The sequence below is a fragment of the Amaranthus tricolor genome, chromosome 2, assembly GCF_026212465.1.
Source record: "Amaranthus tricolor cultivar Red isolate AtriRed21 chromosome 2, ASM2621246v1, whole genome shotgun sequence".
Lineage (NCBI taxonomy): Eukaryota > Viridiplantae > Streptophyta > Magnoliopsida > Caryophyllales > Amaranthaceae > Amaranthus > Amaranthus tricolor.
This window is the reverse complement of record NC_080048.1, coordinates 24,726,370-24,753,618: the sequence shown is the minus strand read 5'-3', so window position 1 is coordinate 24,753,618 and position 27,249 is coordinate 24,726,370. Positions and strand designations below refer to the sequence as shown.

Genomic DNA, 27,249 nt, shown 5'->3' with positions numbered 1-27,249 from the left:
TTTTGTGTGTTGAACAAGAATAAGATGATGGACAAGATGAACAAGAATGAAGCATCATATTTTCGTGTTGAGATGACGATGAAGCAGCAGTAGAGATAATGAACAAGAACAAGATGGTGAACTAGCAGTTTAGGAACGAAAGCTTTGGAATACAACAGTAGATGAAGTAGCAGTAGGTTTAGTTTTGTGAAAAATTAGAACGTTAAAAGGCGCGATCAGTTTCGTGAAATATTAGAAGGTTGAGTACTGGGGGTAATGTTGAATCGCAGCATAAAAGGTTAAATATTAGAGTATTTGCTGGGGGTAATGCTAAACCACAGTATATAAGCATTTTTCAATTTTTTAAAAACACTTATGTGCTGCGGTTTTTCAGGAACCGCAGCATTTGCTCTATATTTTTATTTTGCTATTTAATGTTGCTCTTAGGAAAAATCGCAGCAAATAACACGCAGCGGATACGTTTTTTTTTCCACTAGTGTAACTATCCACATGAACAATCAAGAGGAGATTGAAGAAGAGGGTTGGACACAAGTAGCTCCAGGAAAAGTGGCGCGCAGACACCAAAATAGGTGACCAACTAATAAAGCCCATTACTTAGAGAGGGCAGTAGTAACTGTAATCACAGAGGAGATAGCGGTTAGGGATGCATTAGGAGTTATCAATTAGAAAAGGGACGAGATCCCTCTCAATCCCTTCGATCAATGATCATTACCGCCTGGAATATGAGGGGCATGAATAGTCCTGGTAAAGCCAAGAAAGTGCAAGACTTTCTTGAGATAAATAATATCAGTGTTGTTGGGTTGATGGAAACTAAGATTAAAGAGCACAAAATATCAGTGTTATTGGGATGATGGAAACTAAGATTAAAGAGCACAATGCAAGTAAAGTCTAAAGAAAACTAGGGAATAAATGGAAATGGAGCACAAACTACGATCATCATGAGAAGGGGAGAGTTTCAGTAGGGTGGAGATTTGACCGGTGCAAAATTAAAACTTGTGGTACCCATCTGCAATACATTGCAACAAAAATCATCGTACCCCCTATCGATGCGTAGGAAATCTTCTATATAGATTTTGTTTATGGCCTCCATGATGTGAGTAATAGGAAAGATCTCTGGTAAGGCCTGCGAAGGCTAGACTATAATACTCCTTGTTTATTTTTGGGTGACTTTAACGAAGTGTACAGAGATGATCACAGGAAGAATGGTTCACCAGCGTTAATGTATGAGATATACGATATGCAAAAGTGAATGGATGACAAGGAGCTTCACCCAATCACAGAGCATGGCCATAAATACTCCTAGACCAACAAAGAGGAGGACCAAAAGCGTACCTTGACCAAGATTGATCATGCTATCTGGAATATGCAGTGGATGGACAGATACAGTCAAGCTTAGGTTCTTTATGCCAATGCCTAAACGTCAGACCACACTCCTTTAATCTTGACCCACACCGCCAAATCTAGCAAGAGAGAAAGTCATTTCGTTTCTTCAATTACATTTGTGAGCACTAGGACTTGTTGAAGGTAGTCAATGAAGCCTGGAGGATCAAAACCAAGGGCACGGGGTTATAGATCCTTTGGTATAGGTTGAAAAACGTTAAATCTCGGATGAAAGATTTGCACACCAAGGAGTTTACTGGGATTAGAAATCTGCATCAGAAAGAAAAGGAGGCTATCAATCAGGTGAAAAAGTGGAGGAGGACTGAAAGCACGACTCTCCTTCAAAAATCCAGAATTTCATGGATGCGTAAAGGGGATGATAATACTGCCTACTTTCATGTGACTATTAAGGAGAGGTGAGCAGCAAATGGTATCTACGAGCTTCTTGATAACGAGGACAAGTGGCTCAAAACAGAAGGAGACATTCAAAAAGAGATCATTTAAATCTACCAAAACTTACAAGGTACCGCTATTAAGAACCTTGTGGTGATTAATAAGGATATTATGAGGGATGGTCGCCAAATTAGTGCCATTAGTACTCAGATGCTCATCCATGAGGTTCACGAGGCAGAGATAAAGGAGGTGCTCTTCGGGATTAAAGATAACAAAGTTCCAAGGGTCGATGGGTTTAATGCTTGTTTCTTTAAGAAGGCATGGAATATCATCAAGCAGGATGTCATTAGTGCTGTGAAAGATTTCTTTGAAAGGAGAACCCTTTTTCCCCCCTTTAATTGCACTTTAGTTACTTTGATCCCAAAGAAGAACCCAGCAAATAGGGTTGGAGACTATCGGTCAATTACTTGTTGTACTGTTATCTATAAAGTCAATTCTAGATGCAGGGAGGCTCCAAAGGGTGATTGTATTGGTGATTGATCAAGCCCACTACGGGTTCATCCCGGGGAGACAACTGGCAGATAATATTCTTTTGGCTGCGGAGATGATAGTACTCTCGGAAAAATAACAGCCCCATATTTATGATAAAGGTTGATCTTAAGAAGGCTTATGACTCGATTGACTAGGGTTTCCTTCGTTCGGTAATGGAAGAGTTGCAGTTCCCCTAAAAAGTTGTTGGTTTGATCATTTATTTTAATTTCTTTTGTTTATTATTTTTTTTGAAGGAGTACATTGCAAGATCAAGCACACATAGCTAAGATGAAATAGATGAGGTTCTTGAGCAATGGGTAAAGTTCTTTAGATTGAACTTTTTGTTGAACTAAATGTAATTTTGTACAAACAATAGTATTACTACTATTCGATCGTATGTGATCATATATATAAGTGTAGTAGTGGATGTTATGTAAAATTATATTTTCTAATTAATGTACGTATTGTTCAATGGTATAATATATATTATAGGCTCGAATGACCTCTATAAATATATATTATATTTATCCCTAGTCGATATAGATATATCGGATTATATAATTAATTTTAATTTTAAAAAGTTCATTTGTTTCTAAAGTTCAAACAAGCGATACAAATAACAAGTTATTTTTATCGTTTGTTTGAAACAAACAATACAAATAAGTGTTTTTTTAGTATCGTTTTTTTGAAACAAACGATACAAATAAGTTGTTAATTGTATCGTTTGTTTGTTTCAAACAAACGATACAAATAACACATATTTGTATCTTCGGTTTTCAAATGATACAAATAATATGTAATTTGTAACCCTCTTGTTAATAACTCCCAATATAAAATACAAATAAGCTTAGAAACAAGATACAAATTAAGGTTTTTTTTACTTTAGTAGAAAGTCTACATTTGGATACTTTACTTTGGTAGGAGGAAATCTTGTTATATGGAAAAGCAAAAAGCAAAAGGTTGTAGCTCTATCAAGTGTTGAAGAAGAGTTTCGAGGTTTTGCAAAGGGAATAACAGAAATTATATGGGTCAAAAAGCTCTTGAGTGAATTAAACTTTCCACGAAAGAAGACATGCAAGTTGTTCTATGATAAAAAAGCAGCCATTAGTATATCTAGGAACTCACTTCAACATGATCGCACAATGCATGTTGAAATCGACATACACTTCATAAAGGAAAAGCTTGAGAAGAAAATTATTAATCTTCCTTTTGTGAGATCCAAAGATAAGCTAGCAGATATTCTCACAAAGGTAGTAGCATCGGAAGCCTTTAATGCAACACTATGTGTCTATGCAAGTTAGGTATTAGAGACCTGAAGACCTAATTTGAGGTGGAGTGAAGGAAAGAATATATTTTATTCTTATTTAATTTGCAATTTATTTCATAATTATTTAGTTTCCTACATTAGCTTCCTTTATCTTGTATATATAGAGGCTTGTATCTCTCTTACAATCCAATACAAAATCAGTATTCACTAGCCCAAAATAATAATTTCCGCATTCTTAATTTCTTCGATTATAAATTCTGTTTTGTCATTTTTTTTGTTTTGTTCGGATCCTAATAAGGTTAGCCTATTAGTGTTAGATATTTGCTTTGTTTTCTTTTTTCTTTTTTCATTCTTGCTGCCTAACAAAACGTTAGGTGCTTGCAATTCTTGATAAATTGGTTAAATGGTTAGGTTCATATATGTTTTTTTCTTTTTTGAATTTCAGTTTTTCTTGATAAACTAGGCATGTGTGCGAATCCAAATATTGTTCTTCTTGATATAGTTAAATTGGTGTATAATTTTTTTTAGAAATTAAATTAATTAAAGAACTAAAAATTGAAAATTAAAGTATTGTTCTAAAAAGTTAGGTATTGTTGTACAGTTTGGTATATTGCTCTTCTTGATGAATAAATTGAAGGTGAATGATGGAAAGGTGTAGTATACAACATATAATTCCGACTCGTAATACTGAGTTCACCACTTTATTAAAATTTAGTGCATTGATTATTTAATATTTTAGGTGTAAATTTTTTTTTTTTTAACTTTATTTATTGTTCATATGGTTTAAGTGATGTATTGACTTTAAAGCATCTTTTAACATCCTTGAAGATGATCAATGAAGCTTGAAGTTTCAACTTTTGATCACTTGCTTTTTTCAGTATTTAATATTTTGATGTGTGATTACAAAGTAGTATTATGGTTGCAATTTAATCCCTAAACTCTACCGTGTCCCTTACCCCTTGGTTTGACTTGGTATTTTGATCTTTAAACACTCCCATTCCCCATGGTTTGTCTTTTATGACTAATGAAACTATGTATTTCTAAAGAGTTAGACTTCATATTTGTTTTGAAACAAAAAAATTCTTAGAGAAGAAAGAGATTAAAAAAAACGCATAAAATGGAAAATCCGGATTTTCAGTTATTTTTTAGTTTTTGAAAAATTAGATATCGAATCGAATATGATCCAGTATTCGGTTTTAAATACCCCTATTCATAAGACCTAAAGTAACGAGCATAAAATAAAATCCTTAGAAATATAAGACGGAAAATTATGTTCAAGTTATTCTTTTTTTGACTTGGTGAGTGCGTAGGTATTACTAGCAATGTGTTGCTATGGCGTTAGCGTAAAAACAAATAAGGGAATTGCTTTTAACTAGTATGTAAGATACAAGAAAGTGAAAGAGTAATAAAAAAAATTGAGTTTAGAAATCATAAAGAGTGAAGAGAAATATAAAACAAATATATCCTTGAGTATTAAACTCTTCACATACTTTATTTTGTCGAATTTATTTTATATTTATTTTCTTCATTAATTAGTTGATTAGTTTCTTAAAAACAAAAATAAAACCCTAAATTTTTTTCCTCTATTTGCTCAAGATACCTAAAATATCTTATCATGACTTCTAAAACACATTTTGTGAAAATCCATTACAATTTATTAAACACCCCGTTCTAGTGTATAATTTCTTAGAATTCATTGAATATAGTGAGTTAAAGTAGTAGACTATTTCATTTATAAATAGAAGAAAGAAAATACTAAAAGTAAAATTAGTGGGGTCATATAGATCACAAAATTGGGGGAGAAGAGAATGATATATTCATAACCCCCAAAAACACTAGCATAAAAGAAAGTGCTTGGAAACAAACTTATAGGAGTACATAAGACTAAAAACCCAAATTTAAGAGAAGAATTATGTCCAAGAGTAGTGAGATGAAGAATGAGGAGGTCCTAAATTCACCCTTTAGTAGGGTTTATCTATGCCCTGAAACTGACCAAGTAATTAACTGTGCAATGGGTTTAAAGCACCCAATTGATGTAGAAGCCCTTAAGAAAGCATTTTCAAATTCAATCATTCTTAATCACCCAAGATTTTGTAGCCTTATTGTCCAAAACCCTAATGGGACCCACCAATGGAAAAGAACCCATGTCAATATTGATGATCATTTCATCATCTACAACACCACACCTGAAACAAAATCAAGAGATGATAAGGAAGACGAAGAATCGGCTGTAAATGCTTACTTAGCTGATATGGCAGTGTCAAGTCCACTTAGCAAAAACAAGCCATTATGGGAAGTTCATGTTTTATTAGGGTTAAAATGTATTGTGTTAAGAGTTCATCATGCTTTAGGAGATGGGGTTTCTTTGATGTCAATGCTTTCTACTTGTTTTGGTCAAAAGAAAATGAATGGTGTTGATGGTGGAAAAGATGTTAAAAATGAAGACTGTGAAAAGAGGAAATGGAAAGGAGGACTATGGGGAATAATGAAGAGTTTATGGTTTACAATTGTATTTGGGTTAAGATTATTAGGGAGAGTTTTATGGGTAAAAGATGAATTTACAATTGTAAGTGGGGGTGATGGTGTAGAGCTTTGGCCTAGAAAATTGGTCACTGCTAAGTTTAACATCCGAGACTTGAAATCTATTAAAACTGTCATTCCTAATGCTGTAAGTAATTCTATCTTCCACATTTATGTTATTTTATCTCTTCTTCATTCATTCATTGCAATTTTTTAACATACAAGAGTGACATACAATTGTTCTTTTTGGACTCCTACATCGAAAGTTTTAGATGGAATAGCAAAATAATCTATTTATCCATCAATATAACGTACAAATACTAATACTAATGAACAAAAACAATTAGAACATATTGGTTTTTTATAGTAAAAATTTTCTAGCTCTTTTCATGTTTTAACTAAGAAAAATATTTTTTTAGCATATCATGCTATATAATTCTGATTATATTTGTTTAATTGATTGATTACAAAAGATTTTAAAAATATATCTTATTTACTAATATTTTTTACCATATATGTAATATTTTTTAATTACAATAAATAATTGTCCCACTATATTAATTATTTATGTAAAAGAATTATTTTTATTAAAATATTTTTTAAAGTAAGAAAAGAAAATAATTTTGAGATAGTTTTTCATAGATAATCCAACATGTTACCTACGTTGCTATATTAAAAAAAAACTACACAAATTAAATAGATACATATTAATTATTTAAGTAAATATTTAGGATAAGCTATTAGTTAAATAAATTTAAAATGATAATTCTATCATCAATGTTTGACAAGTTTATAATATATAAATAAATAATTTAGGTTATATGTTAATTATTAAAGTAAAAAGTATCTTCTCTAGACTGAAAACTTTTTTTATGGTTTTACAAAGACATTCAACTCTAAAATTATTTTTTATTTTAGTTTTTGTGGATTCAAATTTTCTATTATTTTTATATAATTATTTATAATCGATATTGTTTAGTACGTGATTTTGTGATTTTGTGATTATGCTTTATATATATTAGTCATATGTATTTCAATCTAATAGTAGTTTGATTTTTATTGATACTTTTACGGTTCTTAAAACAAATTAATTTATAATTTAAATATGATTAAGGAGTCTTAAATTGGTTGGTTAATAAAATATACGATATTTTTCCTTTTTAATAGAAAATTATTAAGACTATCATAAAAACTAAAAAATTATTTCGATTCCAAATGGAAGCATCACGGTGCAAATTAATTTATGGCTATAAATTAAATTTGCTATCTTAGAAAAAACTGTTAATTTTTTAAAATAGGACAAAATTAATAATTCAATTAATTTTCCAATCACATCAATTATATCTTGGAATCAAAAATAGGATGTAACCAATACGTTGCTAGTTTGATGACAGTACTATGTTAAATTTAAAATTTACTATTATAAGAAAATGTCTATTAATAAATTAACCTCAAAATAAAAAGTTTATAAACTTTATACTGAGAGCATCCCACATAAAAATTTATGTATTAATTGTGCTCAATTCATACAATAATTGTTGACCAGTTAGAATGTGATTCTTTAAGACTTTAACTAGCTATGAAAACCATTGGTTGACACGTTGAATAAGTTTAGTTCTATCAAGATTTTTTTTTAATATTTAAAGTGGGATATTTTTATTGAAGGAATCAAATCAAGAAAGAACAATAAATGTGGTAGCTCGATTCTCGAGTGACACGTCATTCCAATAACTCATATTGAATTGCTCATTGTAACATAGATAAAAGAGGATAAAATTGAATGGACGTGATATGAGCATAATAAAGTTTCATGACTTTCATCCTCATTCCCGCTATCCTTGCATTAAAAACTGATGACATGACATGAGCTACAGCCTACAGTTCAGTACTAATGCATATAAATGCTATCTGAAACTGTGCTGTGGCATCATCAAACTTCTGATAGGTGTTTTATTAAGCTTTTCAAATTCAAGTATATTCATCAACTTTCCTAAATTGACTAGTTTTAATGGCTTTTACTTTATTGCCAGACTGTGAATGATGTTATAATGGGAATTATCTGTTCTGGGCTATCCATCTTCATAGATGCCAAATCAGCACAAGGTAAATTATGTTCTTTTCAGAATTCAATTTTCACCGGGAATTAATTCTTACTTGTTAACATCACGGTAAATTAATGTTCCAGATCTGAAGCAAAGAATTCACCTTACGTCCATTTTAGTAGTTAATTTACGTCAAAATCCTTTCCTGCAAATACAGGTAAATTCAATTCATCTGATGATCACCAATTACTTTTTTATTAATACAATTCAGTACTTATATGATTTTCTATGCAAATAAAATGAAAATCCTAAATTTTAGGTTGCTTTTATATTTGCATAATTTATTTGGATTGCAAGCTTTATTATTGGGATATGGCATGAATGTAAATACATATTATCTCCGTTTTATTATTACTATTAATAGCGATATTTTTCCATTAAAATATTTTACAATTGGATTTAAGTATTTTAGAAGTGAAGAATTATATGCAAAATATTTATATACGTAGTCATCAACCATGCAAATACTTGTTATACAATATGACTTTTTATATATCAAATTACGTACTATAATTACTCTTTAAAACAATTACTTGCAAAAGATGATATTTATGGCTCCAAGGTAGTTGCATAACAAGCTAAAAATGAAAATATAAAACAACATTAACTGTATCGATTAATGCATAATTTGGTGGTCCACTATCAAGTTAGTGCTTGTTTGAGTATTATATGTATACATGTAGACCTAGAGCTACCTATGAATACTAATTTAGGTCATAATATCTTACTCGTTGTTTAATGGTTGATATTAAATAGTTTGAAAGGTAATGAAATATTTGATGTAATTTTATTAGTAATGTCTCTTGAAAAGTTTAATGGTTATATTTATTTTCTTTTAATAATTTTATTTTTTAAAAAAAATTCATTGCACCAGGGCGATGCTATTTCATTCACAAATGGAGTATAATAAAGTTATATAGTCAATGTCGTTATTGCCTTTATAATGTTCCTCCTAATATTTTAAGGGTCTTACGCAAAATAATAAAAATAAACTCTATTCATATAGAGTCAATTTTAGATTTTAATGTGTCTTTGACTAAATAATATAGACAAATCTCTCTATATTATAATTATCATCTTCGATCTAAATAGACTTCCTATCATTATAATTCTCATACAAACACCGATTCTTCTTTTAACTTTTCCAAAAAAAGAGTGTCCTATCTTAATCCTCCTTTCTCTCATAATTGATCTCACGGTTAAAATCTTATATAATTCAACCTTTTATGGTCCTTATATCTAATCTAACACAACATCATCATAACCACAACATAAAACAGTATGAAAACAATATGTAATCATGACATACCAAGTGTAAAAATGAGGCTTATCAGATCAAGGCCTTCCCAGCTTGGTACTCACGATTTTCGTGAAAGCCTCAACATTCGCCAACCTTGGATTAATGCTTTTAGCTTCGGACTGTATTAGAATATAATTATATTCCTGATTATTCGTAAACTTTATTTTATAAATATTATTTAGGAAACTAATTAATTTGTTAACATTTTAGTATTTTGTAAGTAAAAATTATTGTTCCTATATTCTAGTCCCCATATAATTAGTTTGTATTTACTTTACAAAATGAAAGATAATCCTAACATGATTACATGTAGGCCCGGTTCTGAGTCCGTTTCGGGTAATTGATCGTCTAGGGCCCCAAAAATAAGTGGCAGCAAATATTAAATGACGCTATTAATTGATGTTGCATTAATGGTCTTACGTTAATGGCAATTAAAAGTGATTTTTTGGAGGAAGTTGATGTTGAATGTGTGTTGTATGATTTTGTTTCAAGACATGTGATAAGAGCAACACTTTTTAAGTAATTTGTTTGTAAATTTATTTTATATATTATGTAATTTTAGAATATAATTATACAATATATTTTGTCTTAATAATTACTCTTGAGTGGAAAAAATTGTATCTTTTGATAAATTAAAGATTCCCATTTTAAAAGAAATTGTAAAAATAAATAGGGTTTCAAAATCTTTCATAAGCGCTAATTATATTAATACTTATAAATATCCCAAACAGAGCATTAAAATAGTGTATGCGTTTATTACATAATGAATATGATGTACGATTAAATTAATTAACTAAAAATAGATTATTGCAAATATAATCCTTAAAAAGCACATACAAAGTAGTAATTTTTAATGAATAGAGTTTATCTATATCAGTAATACGATACGCAATAGGCATAGCTTTTATTAGTAATTTTTTTTCATAGGTTTATTATTAAAAATTAGAAAATACTATATTTGCTCATAATAACTAATAAGTTAAGAACCTAATAAAAATGGTTTATTGCACAGGTTTTTATTAATTTACAAATATTGTCTTTTTGATGTTTGAGTTTTGCTATAATTAGGAAAATATTTCATCATATTCGAAGAAAGAAAGCTCCAGTTGTGGATTCTCATTATGGGGAAACAAATTTGGCTTGGTACTGTTGCCAGCATATTGCTGTTGTGGGCTAAGTTCTTTAGATCAAGTGAGGACAATCAAGGCAATTATGGACAAAAAGAAACTTTCATATGAAGCTCATATCATCTACTCATCTCTTCAATTATTGACTTCCTTTTTAGGCCCAAAGGTTAGTGTAATATCGAATTAAACTATCAAACCAACCACTGCAATTAGTTGTTTAGCAAGAGTGAATAAGTGAGTGTCAAGAAATCAACTCAACCAAAAACTTGAGCTGATGGTTGAGGTTTTTGTATATGATATATACTCTAATACACCCCTCACACAAGAGCACTTTGGTCTAGAAGTACAGCTAGTCTCTTGAGAGACCGTCTCTTTGAGAATCGTATCTTAAGTCGAGCCCATTAAAGAGTAATGTCTATTTATCGTATTTTTAATGCTTACTTACAATATTTTAAAAAAAATATATAATGGGTCGGCCCAATCAGAGATGATCTCTCAAAGAGACCGTCCCTCGCAAGAATTTGTGCGAAAAGTATGAATGTAACACATATCCTCTTCATACTGGCACTAAATAATTCACTTTAAATGAAAGATGGTAGAGATTTAAACCCGTGACATTTTGTCATGCAGGCTCTGATACAATATCAAAGAATTAACTCAGCCAAAAGCTTAAGCTAATGGTTGAGACCCCGGAATATCTTATACTTTCTCCGTTCCAATATACTTACCATATTTGACTTTTTACGCAACCCAATGTGTTAGTTTGATCAATTATATATGAAACTATACACATCTAAAAATTATAAAAAGTTAATATTATGAAAGTATATGATAAGACAATTAAAACAAGATCAAAGTTAAGTATATTTTTTCTTATATAATAGCCGTAATATATAAAATAAACTTAAACAATAAATAGTGTTAAAAATAATATGTAAAAACGGAGGAAGTATATACTCGGAAAGTGAGTACATCTTTTTATTTTATTCTCTAGGCCCAAGTTGGATGGTAAATATTTCTTCTGCGCCGGGCCTTATCTTGTAGAAAGTATTTCGACTTCACAAAAACGTGGACGAGTAATGAGACCGTTAAAAATAGATAACTTTAAGGTCAAAATTGATATATATCTATAAAAATATAATATTTTAAGGTTTTTTGCGAATTACAGCATTAAAGTTTGTTTTGTGCAAATTACTGCCTCCAAAGTATCAAAGTCTACACCATTTAGGCCAAGTGACCTTTGACTAACCCAAATGACCTTTGACTAGTCTAAATGATCATTGACCATCACTAATTACCTTTGACTTTTGTTGACCATTCATAATCACCTTTGACTTTCCTAATTACCAATAGTACCCTTATGTCTTAGCACTTTCACGTTGCTTTTACCCATCATAATGATATTTTAAAAAAATGCATGTTACAATTATCCTAATGCGGTAACTCTTTCGAAAATTCGATCGAAACAAATAATTATTTGTCTATTTCCCGATATGTAAATCGAAAAAGATATTTAAAGTTGTTTTTACCCATCATAAAGATTTTTGTTAAAAAACGGACGTCACGATTATTCTTATGGGGTAATTCTTTCGGAAATTCGGTCGAAACAAGTACTTATTTAGCTATTTCCTGATATGAAGGCCAAAAAATATATTTGACGTCAATTTTATCCATCATAAAAATATTTTTTAAAAAATGGATATCGTGATTGTCCTTATAGGGTAACTCTTTCGGAATTTCGGTCGAAACAAGTACTAATTCACCTATTTCTCGACACGTAGACCGAAAAAGATATTTAGCATCGTTTTTACCCATCATCACGATATTTTTTAAAAAACACAGACATCATTTTTGAATATCTTTTTCGGTTTACGTTTCGGGAAATAGGCAAATTAGTATTTGTTTTGACCGGATTTCCGAAACTACCCCATAAGGTTACCCCATAAGGTAAATCGTGACGTCCATTTTTTGAACAAAAATCGTTATGATGGGTAAAAACAACTTTAAATATCTTGTTCGATTTATGTATCAGGAAATAGACAAATAATTATTTGTTTCGATCGGATTTCCGAAAGAGTTATCATTTAAGGATAATCGTGATGTCCGTTTTTTGAAAAAATATGGTTATTATGGGTAAAAACGACGTTAAAGTGCTAAGACATAAGGGTACTATTGGTAATTAGGAAAATCAAAGGTGATTATGGATGGTCAACGAAAGTCAAAAATGATTAGAGATGGTCAACGGTCATTTAGTCTGTTCAAAGGTCATTTAGGTTAGTTAACGGTCACTTGGCCGGAATGGTATAGACTTTGATACTTTGGAGGCAGTAATTCGCAAAAAACAAACTTTAAGGCTGTAATTCGCAAAAGCTGTAAACTTGAAAACAGTTATTTACAAATTTCTATTAATTTTAACCTTTAATTTTTAATTTTTTTGATTTAGATTTGATTTTTTCTTTTTTTTTAGTAGCAATCAATCTGTTAAAAATGATCAATATTTGCTCAATAATACTCCTCGGTTTGTAACTTTAAAATTGGAATTACTTATGGTTTTTCTAAGGTTGGGATTATTATAGAAAAATTCAAAATTCAATGACAAATTTGATTATTTTGGGTAAATTTTCCAAGGATTTATTGTAAAAAAAACTACTATATAAATAAACAACATAAATTAAAGGATCAATTACTGGCCAACAACAGCCTTGAAATTTAGTCATTTTAGAATAAACAGCCTCTCATTTTCCAAATAACAATGTAAAAAACTACTATATAAATAAACAACGGAAATTAAAGGATCAATTACTGGCCAATTTTAATTATTTTAGAATAAACAGCCTCTCATTTTTCAAATAAACAATGTAAAAAACTACTATATAAATAAACAACAGAAATTAAAGGATCAATTACTGGCCAACGACAGCCTTGAAATTTAGTCATTTTAGAATAAACAGTCTCAAAGTTTTTTTTTTACAAACAACAGCCTTTAAATTACCAAACACGACATCGATACAGCCATATTCACCTTATGAGCTGCTAAATGACTGTTGACCATGCTAAATAGCCTTTGACATTCAATTAAATTTATTAATCTAAATGACCACTACAAAAAAAATTACGTCCTCCCAAGTTTAAAAATGGTATTGTCCACACTTATATGTGAGGCTAAAGTATTTCCCCATGCTTAAAGAAGCGTTGGGAAAAATTCTGTGGGGAAATTTTACCCATGCTTATTAAGTGTGGAAAAATACACATTCTGCCAAACTTATAAGCATGGAGAAATGCACTTTCAGCCTCACTTATAAGCGTGGAGACATTATCCTCACTTATAAGTGTGGGAAAATTAAGTACATTCCTCATTAATTATGACTTGGTTTTCCTCACATATAAGCGTGGGTAATGTAGATCGTAATAATAATCATATCTTTTCTAGCTAATTGATTTAATACTAATATTTTTTGTATTATTTTTGTTGTCGTTTTAATAATAATAATAATAATAATAATAATAATAATAATAATAATAATAATAATAATAATAATAATTGTTATTTTTTGTTAAAGAAAATTTTATAAAATGCCAAGCAAAAGTTAAGTCAATACAAAACGATTCGAAACTTAAGAGACCCACCAAACTCCGACATGCAATCTATTGAAGTAGGGAGCACGGAGCGAGGAGGGAGTTCAAAAAGATAAACCTACTGCTATACAAAAACTAATACAAGCCTATACATTAGTGTGTAAATTCAAATGCTCAACTAACGAGCCACTAACAAGCTAGGGTAGTAGCACCCCGTACTCAATACCAAAAACGTTGCATACATATCATCCCAATGGAGTAGAACCTTAACCTGTGCTCACCAACCTAATCTATTTCTTCTTGGCTATACGTGCTTGATCTTGCAATATACTCCTTCAAAACAAATAACGAAACATAATAAACAATGTAGTCCATACAATAAACCTGTATATAGCAATTTATTATAAATTTCACCCAACAAAAAAAATTTCTGCGGAATATTTGGCAAAATTTCATTTGTAAAATGAATACCCAAAACTTTATAGCTCATATACATTGGCAAAGACAAATAAGATACAATGAAAGTGGTGTTTATAACCACTTTTATTCTCTCCCATACTTCACCAAATAACTTCCCAAAATAATATTGCAAAAATGCTTCTATTAACTTCAAAATAAAGAAGACACAAAAATGTGGTGTTCATAAACACTTTTTCAAGCTCTTCCTTTGAGCGCTACTCCTTTTGTCCTTGGCTCCTTGCATATTCAGTAGCCTCTAACAGCTAAAACAACTCCTTTCATGAGAAAGCTACAAGCAAATGATATAATCTTCAAACAAAATTTATTCTACTTTCCTGCGACTAAACCGCGGTGTTATTATTATTATTATTATTATTATTATTATTATTATTATTATTATTATTATTGTTATTATTATTATTATTATTATTATTAAATTTTTATTTTTTTTTAATTATTATATTTAATTTATTTTTCAAAATATTATTATTATTATTATTATTATTAGTACTGGGTATTTTTTAAAAAAAAAAATTATTATTAATTTTATTTATATTATTATTATTATTATTATTATTATTATTATTATTTTAAATCCGCAGAAAAATTCGTAATTCCATTAGGGGAGTGGCGATAAAATGAAAAGAGTAGCGATGTATAATAACTCCCTTCATTTATTTATTTGTATAGTACTGCTTTCAAGAATGATTTCTAATACTTCTATAATCTATAATCTATACGCATAAATCATAAATAATAAGTACTAATGTGCCTTTGAGCTTGAATATGTCCAAATAAAAGAAATAGAAAAGCAGCCATAGGAATAAATTTCAACTTTCAAGACTCTGCATGCAGAAACTTGCTGACACAAATCTAATTTGAGATCATCATTGAAAAGAGAATACGATAAACTAGTAAAAGGAAACAATGAACACATAATAGACAAGAGACTGCTAGTTTTTAGCTAAAAACATAAGTGCTAGACTGCTAATTTGATAACAAGTAGTTTGATAAGCATGCGTAATTACGACATTAAGCTTGAAGTACAGAATACTATGACAGTATCTCTTCAGTGTAAAATTAACATCCCACTTGCCAATTGCAATGTCTGTCCCGAAAACAGAGTTATTTTCAGTTGAATCTACTCACTGATTCACTACTATCATGTTAGGCATCGAGCAAAGCTTCATTACTAGCTAATACCATAATGAAAACCCAATTTAATTCAAGTAACATCTGGTTCAGGAATTTTGTCGAGCACTTTTTTGGCAATACGCAATTGACCACATCTAACATACCTGTGAACTATCTCTATTATCTCAAACTATATAAACCTAAATCACAATTAACACCAAACATCCAAAGAGACTTGTGAACAATCAAAACAATAATGAAAACCTATTATCAAATAAAACCTCAAATTATATGTTGAAAACAAATAAAAATTAAAATTGAAATTAATTTACCAGATTGATTGTGAACTACAATTCTTCGTAAAGTGACATTGCAAATTATGGTTGAACTAATAGAGAGATAGAGTGAATTATTTTTTCAGTAATGCAGAAGTAAATGGGATTACAAATTAGGGATGAACAAATGGAATTGCAGTGATTAAGAAATAAATGGGATTGAAGCTAAAAATCAATCAAACTGGAAGAGAGAAAAGAGAGGTAGAGTGAGAAGGGCTGAAAGAGAGGGAGAGCGAAATGTTCGAATGAAAATGTTGAAATGCCAGGTGACGAGGCGATACTGTTATTTCACACTTTGTCACTTTTTGTCGTTTATTAAACAATTGATACGAATACAACTTATTTATATCATTTACGAAAATTTGTAAATAAACACCTTTTAAAACTACTTTTTTGTAAAGAAATACCTTTTATGATTTTTTTTTTTGTAAAAAAACACTTTTTAAGAGAAGTTTTTTTAAGATAGACACCTTAATTCAATTTCCGGTGGCTTTTGTGTAATTTCCGGCGTTGACTGTGCCTGTTGACCTCCAAATATTTAAAAAGATTAATTTTTTTTATATTTTTATATTTTTATTATTATTATTTATTATTATTATTATTATTATTATTATTATTATTATTATTATTATTATTATTATTATTTTATTATTTTTTTATTGTTATAGTTATTTTTTTTTATTTTTATTTTTAATTTTATTTTTAATTTTATTATATTATTATTATTATTATTATTATTATTATTATTATTTTTTATTATTATTATTTTTATTTTATATTATTTTTTACTTTTTATTATTATTATTATTATTATTATTATTATTATTATTATTATTATTATTATTAATTTTTTTTTTAAATTTTAAATTTTTTTTTTTATTTTTGTTTTTATTTTTATTTTTATTTTTATTATTAATATTAATTTTTTTTTAATTTTTATTTTTATTATTATTTAAAAAAACAATTTAAAAAAAAATTAATAATAATAATAATAATAATAATAACAAAAATAAAAAAATAATAATAATAAAAATTTAAAATAAAATAAAATAAAAAATTTTAAAAATTTTAAAAAAATTAATTTTTTTTTATATTTTTATTTTTATTATTATTATTATTATTATTATTATTATTATTATTATTATTATTATTATTTTAATTTATTATTATTATTATTGGAGGTCAACAACAACAACAACAATAATAATAATAATAATAATAATAATAATAATAATAATAATAATAATAATAATAATAATAAATAATAATAAAAAAAAATAAAAAAATATAATTATAAAAATATAAAAAAAAATTAATCTTTTTAAATTTTTGGAGGTCAACAGGCATAGTCAACGCCGAAAATTACACAAAAGCCACCGGAAATTGAATTAAGGTGTCTATTTTAGAAAAAAGTTTCTTAAATGGTGTTTTCTTACAAAAAAAAATTATAAAAGGTATTTCTTTACAAAAAAAAGGTTTTAAAAGGTGTTTCTCTGCAAATTTTCCAATCATTTATTGTATTTGTATCCTTTACTTTCACAACAAAAGATATAAATAAGAATTTTTTTATTTGTAAAATAAAAAATACAAATAGTTTTATTTGTAGCTTTTACATCTTGTAAAGTTACAAACAAAGGGTTACAAATGATTATTTTTCTACCAGTAATTTGAGTTTTTTTATTTAATTAGACTAACACCCAAATTTTATATATTTCTCTATGTATGCATTTTCCACACACTTATAAGTGAGGTTACTATTCTCAAATTTAATTAGCGTGGCTAAATGCAAATCCCTTACTACACTTAATTAAGCATTGGTAAATAAGTGTAGGTATATGCAACTCTTTTTATAATGCTAATTACCTAATTAGCCCCAATTAAATCTTCTTCCTCAACCTCTCTATACTCCTCCCTAATCACCATTATTCCCCCACCCTAATACCACTACCACCATTAAAGCCCCTCCCTTAAAAACATTTTTTCAATTCAATTGAGAGAGTGAGTATCTAAATTCACCAACACACAACAAATAAATTTGTTTAACTTATAATTCAATTTCTCTAATCCATTTTAGCTTTTATGATTATGAAAAAACCTAGAAAAGTAAATATTCAAATTCTTTGTAATTTTGGTTTGATTTTCTATCTTAGAATATTTTTGGGACCGATTGCACACCCATGTTTGACTCAACAAACAAATTAAATCCCACCATTAGATAGGGTAAATGGGTTCATTATCATATCCAGAAGCATCAAATTATGGATCCAAATACTGAGAAATTAAATCTCACCATTAAATTTTAATGTTGAGTTTTTTGTGGGGAGTTTTTCTTATGTGACTGAGAAATTGATGAAGAAGGAAGCTTAAAATACATTGGTTTCAAAAAACTGAATTTGGGGTTATTTAATGAAGTGAATTGGCGATTAATTTGTTGTTGACATCCGGTCCTTCATTGAAGAAAATGGCGTTGAATCTGAACTTGTTTCAGTCATGAAACGAGGAAGTACAAAAGACATTTAAATACCTGGATAAAAGGTGTGGTCGGGGATAACTGTCAGTATACTGAAAATGTTTATGATCCTTCCGCTGATGAGACCTCAAATCCTGCAATACAACGTTAGCCTTGTCCGGGGGTGATTTCCCGGAAAACCCCTCCGACGCTCAAGTCAGATCGGGAGACAGAAAGTAATGAATATATGATAATGAATGAATACAAGATTAACGGATTGTAGGATGAGTTCAGATCAATTGAAGGAATATTTGGTTCAGTATAGATTGTACGTAGGAGGGTGAATATTATTGTGGTGTAACGATAGCAATATAAAAGCTTAGTTCGGTGCAAATGATGTACGCGACATGTATTTATAATGGTAGAATGGAGGTTAAATGGTGAATAAATGTGGGAATCATGGGGATGATGGGTGAGTGATAGATTATGGTGAGTAATGGGTAGTTATTTTAAGAAGTTATCTGACCGAGTTGGGTGGTTAGGGTTTGACTAAATAAATTACGGGTTTATTTATTTGACCCCATAACATTAGCCCCACGCATGAAGAGTGATAGATGAGGGAATTTAATGTAGCGAGGGTATCAGTCTTTATGCGGAAAAAATCATACCTGTGATGCAGATCAAATAAATATTCGGAAGAAACCATGCAATAAGGTCCGAATAAGGTAAACTTCGAATTTTTGCCTCGATGGGCCCATGATGGTGGAAGCCCCATGAATTATAAATATTTGGCCTTTGGGCCACTTTTGATGATTCGAATTTTAGAGCCTGATATGATGATTCGGCATTTGAGCCTGATATGATGATTCGACATTTGAGCTTGATATGATGATATGGCCTGGCAGTCAAACACCTGTGACTTAGATAAGGAATCATACTAGATGAATCCTTCGAAAGCATTGATGAATATTCGGATCAGACATAAGTTTGCATTTAAGGAATATTTGGATCGGACGTAGGTCCGCATTGCCCAGCCGTCAATCACCCGGGACTTAGATAAGGAATCATACTAGGTGAATCCTTCGAAAACATTGATGAATATACAGATCGGACATAGGTCCGCTGAATAAGTGATCGAGTTATCAAGCTAGGTGATACTCGCTAGAATATTTTGATCGGATGTAGGTCTGCATTGCCCAGCCGTCAATCACCCGGGACTTAGATAAGGAATCATACTAGGTGAATCCTTCGAAAACATTGATGAATATACTGATAGGACATAGGTCCGCTGAATAAGTGATCGAGTTATCAAGCTAGGTGATACTCGCTATGAATACATTGACAAATAACGCCCAAAATCACTCGTTTTGGGGCTTAATAAGAGTCCGAGTTACCAAGCTAGGTGACACTCGCAAGGATTTCACTTTCAAACTAGGTGAAATTTTGATAATTAAGATAAATACTTTGAAAATATTGCCCAAAATCAATCATTTTGGGACTTCAATAATAATATGGCTTTCAAACTAGGTGAAAGCTTAGATGATTCCATAATATGACGAATAATGCCCACATGTTGGGACTTTAATAATAATATGACTTCAAACTAGTTGAAAGCTCAGATGATTCCATAATGTGACAAATAACGCCCACGTGTTGGAACTTCAATAATAATATGACTTTCAAACTAGGTGAAAGCTCAGATGACTTTATACACTCATCATTGAAAACCACATATAAGTAAGACCCAATATATTAAGAATAATAATGGTGAAGTATTGAATTCCCATGCAGAAATAATATAATATTCTTCCAATGTGTCAATATCATACTTCATCACTTTTCATGTTGACCCATGAATATAACAAATATAAAACACCCGATATATGTTGATAAATAAAAGCAAGAGTAACTGTATGATCATCATCAGATTAATATAATATATTCTTCACTTGGCAATACTAATCAAAGATTTGCATCCTTTATGTAGCATTTCATTAGAAGGCGAGGATGATGATTTTTCTCCATGCATCGAGTCACCTCAGATTGAACCACCGTCGGATCATATTCGGATTCAGCCAATACATTGAATTGGGCAATATTTGGAGTAATTTTTTCAGATTGGAATCACGTAGCTGAAGCTAGTTCGAAAACGTTCTACGGGTCATCTAATCCTTTAGATAGTGCATCAAACCGAACTTCAACAATGAGACTGAATTTTTTGGTCAGTTGAAGTTGGTTTGGAAACGTTCTATGGATCTAATAACCCTTTAGAAGGTGCATCAAACCAAATTTGGGTCCGACTTTATGATAATACGTCATGACAATTACTCAACCGGGTCTTCGATGATTCGGATGTAGCATAACTCGGCTACTTTCAATACTTAGACAATTTTGCGAAATTATTGGAGGCCCTTGGGGGGGTCCGAGTTTTTAATATTTCGGACAAATTGATGATACGGCAAAAGACAAAACTTGTATAATAACCTTAGACAAGAGAATCCGGCTATTCGATGGTACAGAATGACTCATCGCATTCGAATCGCTTATGATATATAGCTTATTAATTAGACGGTCACGTAGCTGGAGTTGACAAAAAATGGTGAAATTAAAGAGCTGGATATAATATATCACATAATTAGACGGTCACACACGAGTGGGAACCTTCTTTTCCTCATAGCAAAATGATCTTCAAATCAAATCTTCATCATTAACAAATAATTTCCGAATCCTCAAAAATAATGGGTGCCGAGAAAAATTCAGGAAATATTCACGTACGACACAGTAAAGATAAGATGATGGTCCTTTAGACCGAAACCACTTAGTTGAAGCTAGTTTGGAAACGTTCTATGGGTCATCTAATCCTTTAGAATGTGCATCAAACCGAACTTCAACATTAAGACTGGAATTTTTAGTCAATTGAAGTTGGTTTGGAAACGTTCTACGGATCTAATAACCCTTTAGAAGGTGCATCAAACCGAACTCAACATTGAAACGGTATACATTGATGAATAAGAGCAATAAGATCCCACTTTATATCCTTCAATAATGACAAACACATGAAATGATTTGGCCCAAATATTCTCGATTTGACCGGTAAAAATTTGATTTATTCCCACTCGTGATTTCATGGACTAAATAGAGTCCGAACGAGCCATCAAAAATATATGCATTTTTTGATTGATAAAAATATACGAATGATCCAAAAAATATCAATACCGCTAATGACTCAATAATTAGGCTCACATACCCTACATTTGATTCATATCGTTGGGTGGTTGATTTTTTATGAAGTGAATCTTGTAAGAGAACCCACTAAACCGTTGCCAAGAGCCAAAGGAGGAGTAATTTGTTGAAGTATAAATCTAATCAAGTAAACATCATTATCATCATTAGCAACCTTCCCCATCAAAGAACTGGTTATGAAAAGCCGACGAAGGCTAGGATAAAAGGGCTGCATCAGCTTATCCTCTTGCTGGTTTTGAGAGACCCAAAGCACTCATAGATATTTCAAAAGCTTTCCCTTCTTCTTTCGTGCAATAATTGATGCGAGATAAGCAACTGGCTTCATTAAATAGAAATGTTCAACAGCTTACGGCCACCGCTCGTAATGTTTACAATCTCAATACTATGATTCAATCTCGACAGTATTTAATCGGAAAGCAGTTATTTTCAATAAAATTGATTATTTCCCACAGGAAAACCACTGAATGATTAAAAACCGCCCAAAAAAAAAAAACCGTAAAACATAATCTAATTCTCAAAACAATCTGGTAAGATTTGAAGATGGAATACACCATAGAGGTTAAAGAACTAAGCCAAGAACAGAAACTTAGAAAGGAAAACTAACTTTATATCTTCTGTAAAGTATTGTATATTACATTACAAAGAATAGAGAAAAACATAATATATATAGGATAGAAGATAACTAATCGTAAAGACATTAGCTATATCCATCCAGCAGCTCACTTGACCAAGTAAAACTAAAGTAAGGATTCACGTGGGATTATTTAACAAATGTGTTGTTCTTGATTAGAGGAAGGATACTTTGTCCCAATCTAACCGCTGATAATCATGAAAAAGGCATGATACTCATCGAAAAACTTTAGTATAACTGAATTTGAGCAGAAGGAGATCAACTTACTGACTATTATCAAGATAGAAGTTGTGGTTCAATCAATTTATATATGTAATCTTCTTTATCTCTGTACCAGTCTGACCAAATGAAATGCAGTCATACAAATAATTCGTGAATTACGGTTTTTTTTATTTTTTAGGGGAGACACGACTTTTATGTTTGTAATCCCTACAGACGGCGCCAAACTGTTTCAGTCATGAAACGAGGAAGTACAAAAGACATTTAAATACCTGGATAAAAGGTGTGGTCGGGGATAACTGTCAGTATACTGAAAATGTTTATGATCCTTCCGCTGATGAGACCTCAAATCCTGCAATACAACGTTAGCCTTGTCCGGGGGTGATTTCCCGGAAAACCCCTCCGACGCTCAAGTCAGATCGGGAGACAGAAAGTAATGAATATATGATAATGAATGAATACAAGATTAACGGATTGTAGGATGAGTTCAGATCAATTGAAGGAATATTTGGTTCAGTATAGATTGTACGTAGGAGGGTGAATATTATTGTGGTGTAACGATAGCAATATAAAAGCTTAGTTCGGTGCAAATGATGTACGCGACATGTATTTATAATGGTAGAATGGAGGTTAAATGGTGAATAAATGTGGGAATCATGGGGATGATGGGTGAGTGGTAGATTATGGTGAGTAATGGGTAGTTATTTTAAGAAGTTATCTAGTTGGGTGGTTAGGGTTTGACTAAATAAATTACGGGTTTATTTATTTGACCCCATAACAGAACTTATGTGCATGCAGAACATATCTGGCTATTTTGGGAAGATGAAATTGGCAAGAAAGAGGGAACCTCACCTTTAAAACTTTTTAGGGTTTGTCAAGAGTTTGGGAAAGATGAAAATGGCATGAAAATGGCAAGAAAGAGAGAACCTCACCTTCGAAAGTTTTTAGGGTTCGTCAAGAGCTTGGGGAAGATGAAAATGGCCTGAAAATGGCAAGAAAGAGAGAACTTCAACTTCAAAAGAATCCAATCAACATAAACTAGTTATTAATGAAGGGGTTTTAATGGTGGTGGTGGTGTTGAGATGGAGGAATGGCGGTGATTGAGGAGGGGTAGAGAGAGGTCGGGAAAAAAGGGTTTAATTGGGAGTTATTAGGTAATTTAAAAGCTGTTGTTTTTTTTAAAAAAACTTCGAGACTGTTTATTCTAAAAAGATTAAATTTCAAAGTTCATCATCATCATCCTACCCAGTGTATCTTACTCATAGAAAAACTATGGACAGGGTCTGGGAAGGGAAAGACGACAGCAACTTATACCCATAAAGAAGAGCGCGGCCAAAGGAGTCACCCGACTCAAGAAAGATAAAAAGACGTAACTACACGGGAAAGATAAATAAACGGTTGTTAAAAAACTTCAAAGCTGTTGTCAGTAATTAATCCCAAATTAAATAAACCTGTTGTTAAGAAAATTCACCAGAGTAGCCTCTACACTATGTTTGGATTTAGAAATTTAAAAGAAATAAAAGGTGAGGATTTAGAGGGATGAATGTTTTTCTTGTTTGGATAATAATGTGAGGGAATGAGAGGGGATTTAAAAGGAAGGAATTTGAAGGAAATTTAGTCTTTTATTTTTGTTAATAGTTAAATATTTTAAATTTTGAAAAGATTGGAAATGAAAAGGGTCTATTTACTCACAAATTAATTTAAATGACTTTTATTATCACCATTTTGTTTTTTCTAATTTGTATGAAAGTATGTCATCTCCTTTCTTGAATGTTAAGTATAAAAATTTTATCTTCATTCTTCCCTATTTCCTCTGTCTTTCTTCTATTTCTCACTAAACAAACAAATAAATTATTTTCTTCTATTTTCCTTCCTTCTCTTTTCTTTCCATCCTAATGATCTAACCAAAATTTTAAATTAGAGGTCGAGTAGAAATTATTTACCAGTGTCGGTTATTAGGCTATCCGGGATAACCGACCGCCTGCTAGGGCCCCCAGAAATAAGAGGCCTCAAATATTAAATGGTATTATTCAGACCCGATTTTGAGCAACACTTTTTAAGTAAATTTGTAAACTTTTTTTATATTTTAAATAATATAATGTTACAATACAGTTTGTCTTAAATTATTTTTCTATCGTGCAAATTTCATGGATTATCTTTATCGAATATTATTTAATATTATTTAATCAACTTTAACATGTTAGAACGTAGTTGGAGAAACAATATATGCGTATAGTTGCCGCCCACTTAGTAATCGGTGCTTAAAAAAATAAAAATGATTTGTAATATAAATTTTCATAAGATGTATCATTTTATTCATACAGTAATGAAAGTTTAAATATAAAAATGTTTATTAGTTTATAATTTTTCATTACCAACTAATAATACATTTTTAAATGGTAATGCATTGTAGTGAATTTCGAAAAGAAAATAAGGTTTTAAAGGAAAGTAAGCATGCATGACCATTAAATTTGTCAAGAAATATTCATTTTAAAATTATACTGACTTTCCATTACCATATCACCTTTCTATTATCCAATGAGCCATTAAGGTTTTAATATTATAACATACTTTGTGTTTTGTGGTCATATTATATTCACATTTTAGCGATGGAATATCATAAAGGAATGAATATATAACACTACAGGTATATTAATACGAAGTATGATTGTTTTACTTTTGGGTTTTATATAACAATGCAGGTGGCTAGTTGGTTTTGTGGAAGAGTATTACGTAACACAACCATGATAATTTCAAACATTGTGGGTCCATCTGAGGAGATAGCTATTGCAAATAATCCTGTGGAATACATAAGAGTCAATATCACAGCTCAACGTCATGTACGAATTTTCTAATCCATTACAATTTTGGAGTAATATTTATTCCAAAATTCAAATTTACATACAAACTTACATGCCTTAACCTGAATTTATTTGCTCTAACTAATAAAATAAAGCTAATTTGGTGGTCATAACTCATACGCTTACAAACTTATTCTTTGCGAACCCTTGGGAAAATACCATGGGTTTACACTGAACCTTTTGTCTATTACAGTAAAATAATTTTTATTGGGTTTTATTTTCTCTTATTATTAATTATGTGCTATTGTTATTTTTATTTTTATGACGTTATTCTTTTTTATTTTTTTATGTGCAGGCAATTACAATGCATATGGTGAGTTATGCTGGAAAAGCTGATCTGCAAGTAATGGTGGCTAAAGATATCATCTCTGACCCTGAATTCTTGGTCAAGTGTTTTCAAGAATCTTTCCTTGAAATGAAGAATGCCTTTTGAAGGACTTGGTCTAGATTAGCAATTTGTCATTAGTTTGCTTCATGAGTATGTAATTTGATCAATGAACATGTGCTGATGTTACACGTGTTTACTGTTTGTAGCAAGTGAAATATTTATCCAAAAACTTATAAGCTTAAGTGAATAGAAGAAAGACATCCACAACAAATAGAAAACCATTTAGGGACAAATTGGTTTTGTAGTTTATTTTGTCACAAAACGGGTATAGTGACAAAACAGGCTGCAAAACCTTTTGTTGCTGAAAATTTGTCCCAAAAAAAGTTTTTTGTGTAATTTATGGCATTAATATTATATTTTAAATAATTTTGAAAAATAATTTTTATATATTTATTTATTATCAAATTATTAAATTAGTCTTTATATAAACATCTAATAACAATTATATATATTTTATTTAAGTGGTCACTTATTATTATTAAAATAAAGTTAAGTATGGGCGTCGGTTAATTTTTATTGGGTCTTAAAGATAAAATACACAAGTAAAATATGGGTTAAACTTTTTTATATGTTCTCCCTCATTTAATTCCCTCACACATTATTTTCCTATTTACTCAAGAAAGTTTCTGATTTCATACATTTCCTCTTGCTCTCTTCTTCCTTAACTTCCCTCCCTTACAAAAAAAAAAAGAAAAAGAAAAAAGGGACTACCACTGCCCATCGCTATACAAATGTAAAAGACGAAATTTGAAATCCTAGCAAGTTAGCGGCATCTTTTACTTACATTCATGGTGATACTTATATAACCTTTAGCTTTATACGATTGGATATATATATATATATATATATATATATATATATATATATATATATATATATATATATATATATATATATATATATATATATATATATATATATATATATATATATATATATATATATATATATATATATATATATATATATATATATATATATATATATATATATATATATATATATATATATATATATATATATATATATATATATATATATATATATATATATATATATATATATATATATATGTAGACTCAATTAGGAACGGGAACAGCAACAAGAGGGGGGGTGAATTGTTGTTGTTACTAGTTTAAGCATTTTTGCCCTGTTTTTGCGGAATTGAATAAAATAAATAAAGCTTAAACTTAGAGCGAAATAATTAAAAGAGACAAACGATTTTTACGTGGAAACCTTCTAGGCCTAAATAGAAGGAAAAACCACGACCCCTCGGGATTTCTAAATTCTCCACTATGTTTAAGGCAACTCGTTACAATTACATTAAACATCTT

At 30.1% G+C, this 27,249-nt stretch overlaps 1 protein-coding gene across 2 annotated transcripts; it reads left to right on the top strand.

The window, feature by feature from the left end:
- Positions 1-5,238: 5,238 nt before the first annotated feature.
- On the top strand, positions 5,239-26,254 carry LOC130806259 (wax ester synthase/diacylglycerol acyltransferase 11-like). Of its 2 annotated transcripts, XM_057671269.1 has the most exons (6): positions 5,257-6,239; positions 8,122-8,194; positions 8,277-8,350; positions 10,562-10,786; positions 25,369-25,506; positions 25,823-26,254. In XM_057671269.1, exons 1-6 carry the CDS (start codon positions 5,484-5,486, stop codon positions 25,958-25,960), a joined length of 1,404 nt encoding a protein of 467 aa, XP_057527252.1. In that variant the 5' UTR covers positions 5,257-5,483; the 3' UTR covers positions 25,961-26,254. The 2 variants fall into 2 exon arrangements, with proteins under 2 accessions (XP_057527253.1, XP_057527252.1); XM_057671270.1 differs by lacking the exons at positions 25,369-25,506; positions 25,823-26,254 and adding an exon at positions 20,561-25,360 and having other exon boundaries at positions 5,239-6,239.
- Positions 26,255-27,249: the final 995 nt, after the last annotated feature.